This window comes from Mytilus edulis, chromosome 3 (genome assembly GCF_963676685.1).
Source record: "Mytilus edulis chromosome 3, xbMytEdul2.2, whole genome shotgun sequence".
NCBI lineage: Eukaryota > Metazoa > Mollusca > Bivalvia > Mytilida > Mytilidae > Mytilus > Mytilus edulis.
This window is the reverse complement of record NC_092346.1, coordinates 63836028-63852349: the sequence shown is the minus strand read 5'-3', so window position 1 is coordinate 63852349 and position 16322 is coordinate 63836028. Positions and strand designations below refer to the sequence as shown.

At 30.8% G+C, this 16322-nt stretch overlaps 2 protein-coding genes across 6 annotated transcripts in view; one reads left to right on the top strand and one right to left on the bottom strand.

Moving 5' to 3' along the window:
* Nucleotides 1–669: 669 nt before the first annotated feature.
* LOC139517109 (threonine aspartase 1-like) lies at nt 670–11745 on the bottom strand. Of its 2 annotated transcripts, XM_071307791.1 has the most exons (13): nt 11641–11745; nt 9865–9932; nt 8917–8985; nt 8483–8603; nt 7409–7493; nt 5965–6044; nt 5419–5534; nt 4613–4759; nt 3524–3602; nt 3176–3289; nt 2345–2428; nt 1585–1658; nt 670–762 (listed from the first exon to the last, which is right to left on the bottom strand). In XM_071307791.1, exons 1-13 carry the CDS (start codon nt 11657–11659, stop codon nt 685–687), a joined length of 1134 nt encoding a protein of 377 aa, XP_071163892.1. In that variant the 5' UTR covers nt 11660–11745; the 3' UTR covers nt 670–684. The 2 variants fall into 2 exon arrangements, with proteins under 2 accessions (XP_071163892.1, XP_071163893.1); XM_071307792.1 differs by lacking the exon at nt 9865–9932 and having other exon boundaries at nt 11641–11729.
* LOC139517108 (protein transport protein Sec23A-like) overlaps nt 11717–16322 on the top strand; it is an 18501-nt gene continuing 13895 nt past the window's right edge. For all 4 annotated transcript variants that reach the window (XM_071307790.1, XM_071307788.1, XM_071307789.1 and 1 more), the window contains exons 1-4: nt 11717–11841; nt 13682–13909; nt 14294–14351; nt 14689–14775. In XM_071307790.1, coding sequence (XP_071163891.1) covers nt 13689–13909; nt 14294–14351; nt 14689–14775 — 366 coding nt within the window. In that variant the 5' untranslated portion in view covers nt 11717–11841; nt 13682–13688. The remainder of the gene's footprint in view (nt 11842–13681; nt 13910–14293; nt 14352–14688; nt 14776–16322) is intronic.

The following is a 16322-nucleotide window of genomic DNA, read 5'->3' as shown; positions in this document are numbered from 1 at the left end:
CATTGTTATTATCTAGCAGGCTACTATGTTAAATATAACTAATTGAACACTTTTTTCATACTTTTAATTCTGGATTACAAAAAATATGACCAGAAAAACCTTAAATGATCGTCGAATCACCCACATCTTCTTATATATGTCTACAGAATATAGTTAGACTTACATATAAAATGTGAGAAACGCCTACAAAAAAAAGTTCAAATTTTTTGTAATGTTGAATTCTCTCTTATTATAAGTAATAGGATAACTATATTTGATATGTGCGTACCTTGCAAGGTCCTCATGTCTGTCAGACAGTTTTCACTTGACCTCTACCTCATTTCATGGATCAGTGAACAAGGTTGAGTTTTGGTGGTCAAGTCCATATCTCAGATACTATAAGCAATAGGTCTACTATATTTGTTGTATGGAATGATTGTAAGGTGTACATGTCTAGCGGGCAGATGTCATGTGACCTTGACCTCATTTTTAGGTTCAGTGGTCAAAGTTAAGTTTTTGAGTTTTGGTCTTTTTATCTAATACTATATGCCATAGGTCAACTATATTTGGTGTATGGAAATATTTTATGATCTTTATGTCAGTCGCGCAGGTTTTATTTGACTGTGACCTAATTTTCACGGTTCATTGCACAGTGTAAGGTTTTTGTGTTTGGTCTGATACAAAATAAAATTGCTCAAAATGATTTTATTTATAAATCTGTCTTCCTTCCATTGTAAATGACTTTCCAGGTAGGCTTTGTGGTGGAAGTCTTGAAAGGAATACCTAAAAGTAGAAATGTCTGATTGTTAATATATTTGTCTTTTTAAAATGCAAGTAGAGGGTAGATAGATATTAAATTTTCTGTTGTAGTATATCTGTTGTGTTTACCAATAAAATACTATGGGTCATTCTTATTGGTAGGTTCTTCTTGTATGTGAAACAGGTAAAAAATATAAAAAGATCACCAAATTTTGCATCAATTTTTTTAGTCCTGGTAAGAATAAGCATGTGAAATATTAATAGAATGGTAAAAGTGACGCCACCAAAATTCAAACTTGATGTGTTTTGTGGTAATAAGCATTGTGTACAAGTGTCATAACATTTGGTGGAGGCAAACTTAAGTTAGAGAACTGAAACAAAAAATCACCAATTTTTCCATTTGAAAGGCAAGTTTAAAATTAAGCAATTTTTCCATTTGTAAAGGGCCACTACTCTAAAATGATAAAAATGACACAACCAAAATTCAAACTTCATCTGTGTTTTGTGGTAATAAGCATTTTGTTGAAAAACCATGAGTAGGTTTCTTAAAAAAAACTTATGATTAAGATTGATCATAAGTCATGAACAATTCAGTATACTTAGGACAAATCTTAGTCGTAAGTTTTTTTGTGAAACCGACTCCAGTTTCATAACATACAAACGAAAATACAGAGGGGCATAAGAATGATCTTTATCCATAAATCTGTTGTGTATTAATGCCTGGCAGATGTCATCTAATCAGAACTAAGACATCAATGATTCAATAGTGTTTAAAGATTATGAAACAGTGTCATGAAGATGGCATTCAAGCTAAATCACAAAAGTTGAAAGAAATTTTCAGCTTACCTTTGGTTTTTTATCTGATAAAGACATAAAACCTATACACATGCTGTCTGTTGTATGTCCCCATATAAGTTCTACTGCAAATAATAAATAAACAATTATTAGAAACCAATAACAGTAAAGCACAAAACAATTCTTTTGCACACTCAGACTTTCAATTTGGGAATTATTATGGTTGTCATTCCAGGTGCTTTCAGGTACAGTAATTTCATTTTGAATTATCAAAGATCTATTCACTGTACATGTGCTTCTAACTTTGGATTATCATTGAATTTAATGATAATGCTCACCTACCCCTAATTTCATTTAATGCCATTACAATACTGTATATAGCAAAATACTTTGACTGGTTTGATGTATTCTTGCATATAAGTTGAGGCAGGACTTATTTTACTATAACTTTTTATAAATTTCTTAAAAGTGTCAATTCAAACCCCAAACAAATTCATTTTTTTGGTATTTATTATGATAATGATTCAGATTGATATTTCTACATACTAATCAATAGAAGATTTATTGCTATTTGTTTTGTGTTGTTACAGGGAATAAACTTTAAATGTTCATAATGCACTGGTCTATCAATAGAATGTCAGACATTATTTTATCAAATTGAAGCCCCAGTTCAGATAAATTTGTGTCAAAATATTGGAGGCCAGACATAACATATTTGTCACGAAAAGCTGTACATGTACCTTCTAATGTTGTGAAGAACTAGTAGTGTGACACAATGTTTAACTATTTATTTTAAATAATATATTCATACCTGACTGTTTATTATCATATTTATCTTGTCTTAAAGCTATTGCTCCACCAAATTTGCAGTCAAGGTGTTTCAGGAATTCAGACTCTAATAATATACAAAATACAAATGTATTAATTCATATAGAATGAAATTCAAAACAGTGTGGCTGTGGCCATTGATTGACACATTAAATTCATCCATTGACTGGGACAATTTACGTAAACATTTGTCTGTAACGACCACTGTTCACGACGTACCTACGATAGACATTTAAACTGTGGGGTTACCAAAGGTTTCTTAACGCCTTTAATTATAAAACAATTCGAAAAAATAATCAGGAATAACCTTTATGTTTTGATTTATATAATTGATATAAATCAAAACATCGTGTTATTTCTGATTAATTTTTCTAATTACTTTATTAAGGTGTTGAGAACCTTTGGTGACCCCATAGTTTAAGTGTCTTTAAAAAGTACATAGTGAGCAGTGGTCGTTACATACAAACGTTCACCTAAATTGTCCAAGTCAATGGATGAATTTAATGTGTCAATCAATGGCCACAGCCACACTGTTTTGAATTTCATTCTATATAATATCACCAAAAACCTGTTTATAAGATAAAGTTATTTTGATGAAATATATTTAAACTTTTATCTAAAGGGTAAAGGAGTTTGAAGTAAAAGTTACTGTCAAACTTAATTAAATAGTTTTAAGCGTGTTGGCCAAATACCTTTAAGAAAATATAGAACTTTATTTTAATTATCTGATGATATTTTTTTTTGAGATTGATGAGCTCTTCAACCAACTTTGAACTGTAAGTTATATAAATTTGAACAACACAAGTTAAATCACCTAAAAAGTGGTCTTTAAAAGCAAAACTAAGGCCTAGACTTCCACTGTCCATATTTTGTATACAACTGGCACATTCTTTGCTGAATAAGGTTTTCATTAGATGCTCACCACTACCTAAAACATGCAAAGAAAATTGGTTTTGCATAAATATATCGTATTAATAATAAATGGAAAAATTATTTATCAATTTATTGAAAAAAGTTTTTTTGGTCATGATTGATTGAATGGTGGTCATGTTTTATTCTACTCCAACATTACCTGTAGTTGATTTTCATGGGTAAACTTGCATATCTGATGTACAGGATAATTTCAATACGTCTCTCCCTATATCATAGATTTAAATCATACCTGAAGTTGCTATTGCAACCCCTGGCTTGCTATCTGATGACCAATTGTAGGCCCAACATCCTGAACCATAGGTTGCAGCCTACAGAATTATAAGTAATATAATAAATATGTATAAAACTGCTAATATACAGAGTAAATAAACTGAAAATAAAACATGTTTAAATAGATAAAGACAGATAGCAGTTAAAAAGAAGGTTGAATCAATTGAATACATACATCACAAACAAACTGTTCCGTTCTTCAAGTACCAGTACTTCCCAATTTTTAACTATATTTTTGTGAACATCAGATATCTACTATAAACTGTGTTTCATTTTTTGTAAATTTGAATTAATTAATTTTTTAACAATATCAATATATATGAAATTTATTCAGACATTAACCACTACAATGTGCATATCATGAATTATAGTAATATTGCCCTTTTTCCTTTCCTAAAACAAATAATTTATTCTCTACACCGAATCCAAGTGCTATGATACTTAATAGAGTAGAAATAAGAACAAACCAGAACTAAAGACACTTGACTTCAAACAATATATAAATAAGTTTTCATTTATTGTTTAAAGAGAATTTTTACTACCAGTTCTGTAAATTAAGAAATTTTTGCCAACTTTTTATAATTGCAAAAAAATTGAAACAGGTTGCCATAAAATAAAAACTTGTGTTTTAAATTTTGGTAGCATTATGCAACATTTTGTGAAATTACAATATCAAATCTCACATTTGTGTCCATTGTTCAACAATTACGATAAAAAAAACACACAAAAGTTTCTGAATTTAAGGTGGTACCAAATACTACAGGGAGATAACTCTGTAAAAATCAGCTAAATGTTTTAATCACATTGTACTGTTAAGGAAATATTAAGCTTCTCAATGATAAGTGTTTGTCAAACTGCTATATATCCAATGAATTTTTACCAAGAAAGTGTGGTTCAAGTTTTTTGAAATTTTTATATTTTTGTCAAAGGGTCAAAGTTAATATTTTGTCCATATTTAATAAAAATTAAATGAGCCAAATTTATTTTAGTCAATGTGTTTGGTACTACCTTGAAGCAACAAATTAAAAAACAAACAAAAATTACAAACTGGTCCAAGTCTGCCTGGTTGTTTGAGGGCTATACCACCACTAGATACAGCTGCTGCTAGGTTACCAGAAGTATCCATGGCAATTGCTCCAACTGTATCTTGTATCAAACTCTGATCACTGTCTTCCTCCTCAGTCACACCTATTTCCTATAAAAATATATTGATTTACATGTACAAATGCCAATGAAAACGAAACATTGTGTTAAGTTATGAATGAACAAGTCAATATATATCAAACAGTATTATCGTATACATCTTTTGTCTTTAAGAGGGAGTAAATTAACATTTATAGTTGACGGTTTCATTAAATGACTAGCTAAAGACATTATGCATCATATGTTCCATTACTTCATATAAATTTCATATAATTTACATGTATTAATATGATGTACAATTACCACAAACACTTCCACTTTTTGTTATATATTTTTTTCTTTTCTATCATATTTTGCCATTGTTTGCAGACGACCAATGTTATAGCAAGCAATTTTTAAAGCCATTGTCTTAACTTATAATATATTTTTTTAAATTTTAACTTTCACCTGTGAAACCAATAGATCAATCAATCTGTGCCCATAATATTATAAATGGTGATAGTTGAAGAGCATTAACAAACAGATGGGATAACATGTGTCTGCTACACTGACATAAAATTTTTAATTTTTAAGTTAAGCTCTCATCCTTGTGCTCATCCTTTTGTACTGTCAATACCCAGATCAGTATTCCAGCTCTTTAGAACCTCAGTTTATGAAGTCTATGAATTTCAGAGAATTATTTTAACATTCTTTGCTATAAGCTATAATGACCTCATCTTCTTCTTGTTTCTCTTTATTCTGATGAATTTTTCTCCTTTTGTTGTTCACTCTTTCCTCATGAACTTCAAGTCTTCTTTTGTACTTCAGAAACATTCTCTTTGATTCATCTAAAACGTATATTACATAAAACAGATAGCTAGTATGAAATAGAAAGTGCTTGGTACTACATATATAAGGACATTATCATTATATGTCAGCAAAGTACCTTGTTTGCTTAATGTACTCATATTTAAAAGCAATTTTTTATAATACTTAATACCATAGATATCAGTGATTTTTATCAATTTTATAATCATTGACCTGTATATTAGTAATATACCATTAGGGAAATCATAAATATAATTTATTAATATAATATTATTACAAAAAATATGCAGTACATATGGTAAGGGCAAATTATTCCAAGCAGTTGTGTTCACTGTTAAAAATTAAAGAGACTAATTTTGAAATGCTAAAATTCTATATAACTGATATTAAAATAAGAAGATGTGGTATGAGTCTACTAAGAAATTTTTTATTTTCAGACAAAAGTATTACCTGTAATCAGATTACAACTAGTGTTGATATGAGGGTCATTTTCTAATATCCATTTCTCTGCTCTATTTCCTACCAAAATGCTAAAATAAAATAGATTCATAAAAATGCTAACTTAAGGGCATATCCAAAAGTTTATTTCTGATGGTGAGAATATTTTCCCTTTAAGATCTATAGGATGTTTTTTACCTGCTTCAATCAAATATTTAATAAAAAATATACCTTCATCTGCTACTTTTTGAGTAAAATGAGGTCGAAATTTCAGATATTTGCTATTTAAAAATTCAGATTTTTGGACATATTTTCCTCACGACAGATATGCCACACTTTTTTGTTTTAAAAGATAAACACAAGAGCTGTTTTTTGTTAAATTATTTATAAGTTTTCTTTTATATAAGTATCTATGAATTTATAAATATTTTGTTTAGAAATAACTAAACTTATCAAATGTTCATGAATGTAGAAAAAAATGTAATTTTTTGCTGTATATTTATAAAATTTAAAAAAAATTGGCATCATTGACTTTTTCATAAAATTTGATACAATTAATCTTCATACCTAATTAAACCGAATGTCATTTTAAAACAGAGGGGTCCATGAACTTGTTTAAAAGTTAAATCAGTGTGATTGATAAAATCAGTCGAAAAATGCATCTTTTCCCGATATATCACAGTTAAACATTTTAAGCTAGCAACGTCATTACCTCCCCTGTAATAGACCACTTTCGAGTTCATCCGTCACCGGCAAAAACTCGTCAATTATGCACGCCTTTATGACGTCATTTACCAGATAGAGGGGCTCGCCTGTATCCCTGCACTAATTACGTTCATCAAGCGTCTTAGTGAGCGTCTTTGTGCAGGATAAACTAGAAATAATGGTTGCTCTGTAGGTACTTACTGACAATTCCCTAATGACAGCAGTGTTGATTGTCAATTTTGAGAATTCAATTTGCCGAATAATTCGTACAATATAGAATTATAGTTTTCCAACCACTCGCTCAACATTGGAAGGAAGTGACGACGCCCCCAAACGCACAAATGACGGTGATAAAGGCGCGTATAATTGACGAGTTTTTTCCGGTGACGGATGAACTCGAAAGTGGTCTATTGTAACATATGCCCTTAATTAAAGTTTTCTAAAATTTCAAAACAATTCATCAAAATCTGTCAAATTTATGATGTTAGCCTGTTTGAGACTCTTCTAATTTGAAAACGCCATAACCAGTAAAAACTACCAGCCACAATTACACATCCATAGTTTTACAATTGACAAATTTAGTAATCATATATGATTTTTAAAAAAGGTATAATTTTATATGGTATGCAAAACAATTGAAGCAATATTCCAAAAATGTGTTGGTGGTCTGGTTTATAACATGTCCTTGTCAGGTTCTTTTCCTATGACAGACTACAGCAAAAAAAAACCTGAGGATATATACCTAGCCTACCTTGGTGGAATTCTTCCTAAGGATAAATTTCCTTGTTTTTGTTTTTCCACAAGTAGCCTAGCTGCTTCCACTGGATTCTGAAATCCTGTACAAACAAAAATGATTTAAATTATTTATCTTGCACATTGTCATTAAAAACAAATATAGTCTATTTATTTTTCAAGATATTGAAAACATGGAATCATTCCATATGCTGTTAAAAAAGTATCACCTTTTTTTTAATGAAAAAATTAAGTCCACTGAAATACCATCAAAGATTTATAAGACTTTTGAAATATTATCAGAAATAATTTTCCATAGGACACCATGTTGATTTGCACCATCACATTTCCATATATACATTTAACCATAAAACCTTGGTCAAAAGCCAAATTTGGCATAAATCTAAAAAAAATCACATGAACTAAGTTTAAAGTTTTATTGATACATGTATCACAACTTTGTCGTAATCAAACCACCCTTATAATAAAATTCAAACTGATGTGGGATAGAGAACAGAGAAATAGACTTGGATGCAAACTATAAAACATAATGTGTACCCCCTCCCCGGAATGTGTACTACAAGGTGATTTCTGCTTTATAGACTATCTCAATTTTAATAAAACATGCATTGTAACTTTCATGGATTACAAACTTGATATCAAATTTCATATACATGTATTTTGATGAATAAACATAGCTTTCATTAATTACAACTCACCATTAATCTGATCTTATTTTCAAGAAAAAAAACCAGCTAAATGAAATTGAGTGGCAAAAGAAATGCTTATATCATATGGAGAACCTTTTTATACTATGTTGACATGCAAAACAAGCCATACGATAGTTCAGAATAAAACAGTCTGCAGGAAGACATTTAACCCTACCTCGGCACATTATTCTGACCCAAGACCAATCAGGTTTTGCTCCTAATTCCAAGTTAAAGTAAAGAAACACTAATGCTAATTTCTAAGTCTTTTGTTTTACTTGATCAGAAATGGAAATCACAACCTTCCATACTTTAAGCCTAGCATGATACATGTACAACAAGACCATTGAGCTGGTGTATTCCAATGAAGTAATAGAGTTACCTACCCTGGACACAACCAACAGCTCCAAACTGAAGTGACAGGCCATCCATAACACTTGCATCACACTCAACAGTCCCATCCATGGTCAGGTTAGATCCTATTCCTGCATTTGTATTGGGAGAGTCCTAAAATAAATAAATTATAAAAAAAAAATACTGGAAACACTGCATAAAAAATAAATCTGGCATTCTGTTTTGTTGTTGCATGTCATATATCACCATGACTAAGAAAAAAAAGAGTATTGCATAATGTTCATATATAGAGAGTCACATTCAAACAAATTAGGCATCTTTATGGCTTCAATTAAAAAAACTTAAATTAAAACAATCAAACTGAAATATAGACACCTATGTATTACAGACTACAGTACACTGGTGTTACATCAAACTGTGAAGTGAGATGTACACCTTATAAATTAATACAAGTGTGTTTACTAACCTCCAAACATTTTACAGCTATGGTTACACAGTCTACTGCATTTTTTCCACACTTTATTGCTTCAATGGCCTAAAATCGTGTTAGAATTAGTTAAAATTTCTTCACTTGGTGATAACTTAAAATATTGTTTAATGATACTTGCAATGAAAAGGTATAAAGATAAGTTGAGAAGGTTTATGACTATCTTAATATACAGATCTTCAAAAGATCATTTAATAATATTAAGTATTGCAAAGATATTATTACTGTCATATCAAATCAACTTTGTGAAAAAAGATGTAGGTATACAGGTAAAAAACATAATATCTGTAAATAAGATGCTTTACATAGCCTGTGTCGCTCACCTAGGTCTATGCGCATCATTAACAACCACTCTCCAACATAGTAGACAATAAATATAATTCATGATTTAAATCTCTTTTTTGTTGATCTTCGTATTGATGATAGTATTTTCTGGTTACAAAATATTTTTATTTAGGGCAATATATGAACTCTTATAAGAAACCAATAGCTGAGTCAATACAAGCTATTAAAATAATTTTTGTTGTTGATTGATATTATACACAGGTCTTAAAATTTGTTTAAAAAAATGCACCATATTTAAACGTTTGTATTAACTAATTGATTTTAAGTTTTTTTACTGGCCTTTTGTTAGTGGGTCTCATTGGGGTCTAAGCGTGACACCGGATAGCTGATTTTTTGTAAGTGTGACACGTGAAAGTCAAATTATTGTGTCGTGAAAACGGGAAATGAGGTCTAGCGGGACCCGGGAAAGAAAAAAAAATGAGAATTGCTTACGTACATAGTGTAAGCGGGATACGTGAATCTGACGAAACAGTAAGCGGGATCCAGGATCGGAACCCCCAAATGAGACCCCTTGTTAATCGACTCATAACAATTTACTGAAACTGTTTCTGTGATATATACATATATATTATTTCAACATACCATTAAACAGGCTTGTTTACAAATACTTTTGTACACATCTGATTTAGATTCTGAATGGTAACCAGCACCTTTTGGAAAGATTAGAATATTGATAATTGCTTGAAAATATGTAAAAGAAAATAAAGAAACTTCCTTAAATGTTAACCTCCAGCAAAGGTTATGTCTTACATGCTGTAGAATGTTGTATCAACTTGTGTGAAAACTGTAATTACAGGTTATCTATAAAAGTCCTGCTAAAATTTGACATATATTCTAATCTTAATTTCTTTGATTAATAGGACCACAGGTCTAGTTTATTACTAACTTAAGATTTAGGGTATTGGATATGTTCGCTCCCTTAACAGTTAGTTAGCTTGATTTTTGTAGTAGCAATGTCATTAATGAGAATTTGATAGTTGTTTAACATCTTCCGACTATCAGTTTACCAGTATTGTATGAATCAGATCTTGGTCTTTGATTTTCATCAAGGATGTATAACTACCATATATACGTCCTTGTTTTCATCAAAATATTCATTATTCATTTAGTCAGAATAATTGACAAATCACTAGAGGAAATCTGTCTATGTTTTTGGAAAATGTCACTTTATTTTAAAACAATTAAAAAATTTACTTTATATGGTAAAATAACATGAATGTAAATGATATGAACCTTTGAGGTCTTATATTATAGGACTAGCATTTATACTAGTCCAACCCAATGGCCCCAGCTTGTCTGGCAAAACAGCCGTAGGACATCAGAGTAATCTCGGACTACATTTATACCTGTGAAAGGGATGATGTCTGTATGAATGAATTTTTTAAATGTTTGCCAACGATTGAAAAGTTATGGTCAGTCAAAGACAGTACATCTATGCTTCATTAAGGGAGCTACCATTTGATTTTTATGGGGGGGCTAGGATGAAAAATTTTGTCCTGCTTTTATTTTTTAACTGTAATCTCTGTCCTGCCTTTTTAATTTTCACTCTGCTCGGTCCTGCCTTTTTTTTTTAGTTTATTCTGAATTTTTTTTACCTAAATTGTCGTCCTAACTTTTTTTTTTTACTAAAAACTCCTATTTTTTTCAAATTTCATCCTAGCCCCTGACCCCCCCCCCCCCCCCCCCCTTTTAAAAATCAAATAGTAGCTCCCTAATACTTGATATTAATGAACTCAAAAACGTTGTCTTAAGTCAGGAATCTGATGAACAGTAGTTGTCGTTTGTTTATGTAATTTATACATGTTTCTCATTTCTCGTTTTTTATATGGATTGGACCTTTGGTTTTCCCGTTTGAATGGTTTTACAATAGTTAGTAATTTTGGGGCCCTTTATAGCTTTTTGTTCGGTGTTAGCCAAGGCTCTGTGTTGAAGGCCGTACATTGACCTATAATGGTTTACTTTTATAAATTGTTCTGAAGAGTTGTCTCATTGGCACCTGAGACTACTATATACCGTCTTATAGATTAGTATAGTCTCAGTTGGCACTCACACCACATCTTCCTATTTCTATTGTTGGCTATCGATTCTGTTCATGTATTACAACAGTTTTTTTCAGTGGTTTGGCTTTGATTTGCAATAAATTTGCCCAAATTCTATGGGTTTTTTTTCGATTTTTTGGGTTGATATTTTTTTTTTTTTTACAATTTTCCGGAAAAAAACAGAGTTTCCACGTCTTTGGCTTTAACTTTTATACACTTTATTTCGATTTTTCGCCCCAAATAAAGGCGCCTTTCTTTTTGCATCCTTCTTTAGTACAAGAAAGTGTAAAGTTATTTATGTAGCTTGTTGTCTTTCTACCTGCATGAATAGCTATCATTATTATAGTCTAAATTTGTAGTAAACTGGGACGATGCAAAAATGAAAGTGCCAAACGGAAGGGATATCCCATATATTGCGTCATAAGTTGCATTCTGGGATATTTACGTGGCATCACAGGAGATTTCTCGTGTGTGGATTTGACAACTGGAAATATTCAACGTCATTCCGTTGTCTGTGGAAGTAAGTATTCCAAAATACAAACAAAAATGATTTGTTTGATATTCATAATATATCTGTTAAGTGAAAGACACCACTCAAGTTTTGTACTGTAAATAATTGAGACTTGTGAGCACTGGCTTCTGAAACTGACAGTACCAGATTATTATTGGCAGATATTTTATATATTTGTTCTAACATATTTTAACAAGTATAGTTCGTTTACAGTACTCTAATTGTTGTTCGAAATATCTATTTACACAGAGAATGAAAGTAAAATTTTCAACCAAGTAAGTAAATTGGGGATATTTTCTGTACACTTTATATTTTTATGTCAATCCTTTTCTATCAGTCACCTGGAGATTATAAACATTTACAGTAATGTACAATCTGATTGAAAATTATGTATACTGTGTCCAAACTTTATTGAATCTGACACTGCTGTGGTTTTGACTGTATTGAAGAAGTTTTGTAATGATTAACACACAACTCTTTCAAATATTTGGAAACTAAGCTGGATTAGGATATCATATCAGAATGCAGAATCATGAATGGATCTTCGTCATATTCTTATAACATGTAATATTTTGTAGACATTACCTGTGAAAGGGACAAAGTCTGTATATATTATTTTTGTTTAAATCAAACATATTTTAACTTCAAAATCTGTTAAAAAAGAAATGGAAATACTGTAACGTTTCCGATTTTAGTTCTGTTGTTAGGGATTTTAGTTGTGACGCTATTTTAGTTATGATGTTATTTTAGTTATGACGTCATATTGAATGTAAACAAAGAAACGCTATCATCAAGTAACTTTTTTTTTTCATATCAAAGAATAATTAAAAATGAAATTGTTATTGTGTTTCTTCCTATATTTTACTGGACTGATAAATATATATTTCACTCAAAGTCTAATGTCAAAGGAGACCGGATAAGGGAGGTAAATTGCTGTGCAAATGCGGGAATCGAAAAAAAGGGAAAAAACGATTTTGAGTTCATTAGTACTAGTAATGAAAAATTTGGGAAATTTTCCTGATTTAAAAAAAAATAATGTTTTTTATTGATTTTTCTACTGTAATAGTGGACTTTGTCCCCTTATATGCAAAGATTTACACAGGATCAGTATTTTAACCTTTTTAGTCAGATTGCACATTATATTATGGGATGTACATCTACCATCTTAGACCAACCAAAACTTTTACATTGTTGGCAAACATTGCTCAAGATTCAGTGATCTCTCCAGGAACTTGATTATAGCTCCAGGGTACCGTGATGAAGCTGACTAGATTTTATAACAGAGTCACAGTGTTAAAATGTGGTGATGTAATTTTTTTGGGAAAGTCTGAAACACTGCCATTTCAAATCCAATGGTGCTATTTGAAAATACTGAGTTTGGAATTAAATTCTGGAAAAGTGATGGCAGCTATACATTTGTAAAGCTTGCTATTTTATAATTGGTTAATTTTTTTTTTAAATATATAACTCCTTTTGCTGTATTCTTCATAAATTTAACACCCAAGAGTATTAAAGACCAAATGTACATGTATATTAAATTCTATATGTTGACTCTGAAATAAATTGAATTTGACAGAATACAGGATGTGATCATGACTGACTTTCATATAGAATTACATTTGTACATCATAAAAGTTAAACCATTCTATTTTAAAGAATTCAAGCTTAAGGTGGAATCAAATTTATGTTGTACAATGTATTATTGTACTAAAACCTACTTTACTTTCTTTGTGGTAAATGCTAAATAAAAATTTTGATAACACTAAATTCATAGTTTTTAGTTGTGAATGTTAATTTATTTTGTAACGTTTTGTTTTTCAACATTTTAAACTTGTTTCTTTATTGATAGAGCCAGCATGGCAACATATCAAGAGTTCATTCAACAAAATGAAGATCGTGATGGAACAAGATTTAGTTGGAATGTTTGGCCATCTAGTCGGATAGAGGCTACACGTATGGTTATACCATTAGGATGTTTATTGACCCCTATTAAAGAGAGAGCAGATTTGCCACCTATACAGTATGATCCAGTATTATGTACAAGACCAGCATGTAGAGCTATACTTAATCCATTCTGGTAAATATGATAGATATTCAGCTTTTATTTTTGCACAAAGAGTTATCACGGCTTATGTACATGTACATGTACTGACATAGTGGATTTAAATTTTAAAACAATATACAGCCCTGATGTTTTGTAGTGGCATGTCACTTAATGTTCATCATGTTCATGAATGTATGGATAAGATTTAATTTGCCATAATCATGATAATAGAAAACTGAAAATCTGAAAAAAAGTGAAACATTCATGGAAGTGTTCAGCAAATTTCTATGCTATGAAATACAATATAAACATTATCTTTTTTCATTTAAAACTTCTATGTTTTTTTATTATACAGTGGCTAACATCCTAGCAATATTTTTTATGTAGATTTTCACATAATTTTTCATGTCATTTCAGCCAAGTGGATTACAGAGCAAAGATTTGGGCATGTAACTTCTGTTTCCAAAGGAACCCTGTAAGTTGACTTCTACATTGTGAAAAAAGAAATCACATTGAATGATACTAGTTTGTCAATACATTTTTTTAAAAACAAAATCCCAATTCGCATCTTAACAACAGGCATTTTTGGTTTACTAAATTAGACTCCGTGTACAGTACATGTATATCAGCTTACACATATATAAGTAAGAATTATATGTACTTTAAACACTTTCTATTTGTATGATAGGGAAAAAAGTGTTTGACTTTGTGATCTATAGGGATTTAGACTATGTAAAAACATTAAAACCTGTTCAATTAGCGAATAACCATAACATTTTATACACGTTTGTTATTTATGTATTTTATTTCAGTTTCCTCCACAATATGCAGCCATCTCAGAACAACATCAACCTGCAGAAATAATTCCTCAGTTTTCTACATTAGAATACACAATTACTGTAAGTATATCATTTTGTGTAATACATGTGTGAATCACATGGAACCGCTTTATTATTACTGTTTAACTTACAAATTAACAATATCTAAGTAACAATTGAATTTATTAATCACTTTAAACCACTCAATCATAGACCATTTGCAAAGAGCAAAACTGAAATATACTAAGGCCGTTTTTATTTAATAAGTTGGTTTACGGACATCAGCCCAAAAAACTTCGGGTAGGAGGAGGGGAAAAAAATAAATTTAAACTAGATCTTTCCAGTTTTTGTTTTTTTACTTGGTTTACGGATATCAGCCACAAAAAAATAGGGTAGGAGGGGAAAAAAAAAATAATTTAAACTTGATTGAAAAGACTTATTTATAGTTCTGTAAAACTTGAAAAGCCTTTTGATAATACCTTTTATTAGCTCACCTGGCCGAAAGGCCAAGTGAGCTTTTCTCATCACTTGGCGTCCGGTGTCCGTCGTCGTCGTCCTGCGTTAACTTTTACAAAAATCTTCTCCTCTTAAACTACTGGGCCAAATTTAACAAAACTTGGCCACAATCATCATTAGGGTATTTAGTTTAAAAAATGTGTCCGGTGACCAGGCCAACTAACCAAGATGGCCGCCATGGCTAAAAATAGAACATAGGGGTAAAATGCAGTTTTTGGCTTATAACTCAAAAACCAAAGCTTTCAGAGCAAATCTGACATGGGGTAATATTGTTCATCAGGTCAAGATCTATCTGCCCTGAAATTTTCAGATGAATCGGACAACCTGTTGTTGGGTTGCTGCCCCTGAATTGGTAATTTTAAGGAAATTTTGCTGTTTTTGGTTATTATCTCGAATATTATTATAGATAGAGATAAACTGTAAACAGCAATAATGTTCAGCAAAGTAAGATCTACAAATAAGTCAACATGACTAAAATGGTCAGTTGACCACTTTAGGAGTTATTGCCCTTTATAGTCAATTTTTAACCATTTTTCGTAAATCTTAGTAATCTTTTAGAAAAATCTTCTCCTCTGAAACTACTGGGCCAAATTAATCCAAACTTAGCCACAATCATCATTGGGGTATCTATTTTAAAAAATGTGTCCGGTGACCCGCCCAACCAACCAAGATGGCCACCATGGCTAAAAATAGAACATATGGGTAAAATGCAGTTTTTGGCTTATAACTCAAAAACCAAAGCATTTAGAGCAATCTGACATGGTTTAAAATTGTTCATCAGGTCAATATCTATCTGCCCTGAAATTTTCCGATGAATCGGACATTCCGTTGTTGAGTTGCTGCCCCTGAAATGGTAATTTTAAGGAAATTTTGCTGCTTTTGGTTATTATCTTGAATATTATTATAGATAGAGATAAACTGTAAACAGCAATAATGTTCAGCAAAGTGAGATCTACAAATAAGTCAGCATGACCAAAATGGTCAGTTGACCACTTTAGGAATTATTGCCCTTTATAGTCAATTTTTAACCATTTTGTAAATCTTAGTAATCTTTTAGAAAAATCTTCTCCTCTGAAACTACTGGGCCAAATTTAACCAAACTTAGCCATAAT

Bases quoted from the DNA above. Each gene is read 5' to 3' on its own strand.
- LOC139517109 (XM_071307791.1), bottom strand. The intron at 6,045-7,408 runs GTAGGCTAGGTA...ATTTTATTTTAG, and splicing joins TTAGGAAGAATTCCACCAAG to CATTTTGGTAGGAAATAGAG. The intron at 3,290-3,523 runs GTATGATTTAAA...TGCATGTTTTAG, and splicing joins GGTTGCAATAGCAACTTCAG to GTAGTGGTGAGCATCTAATG.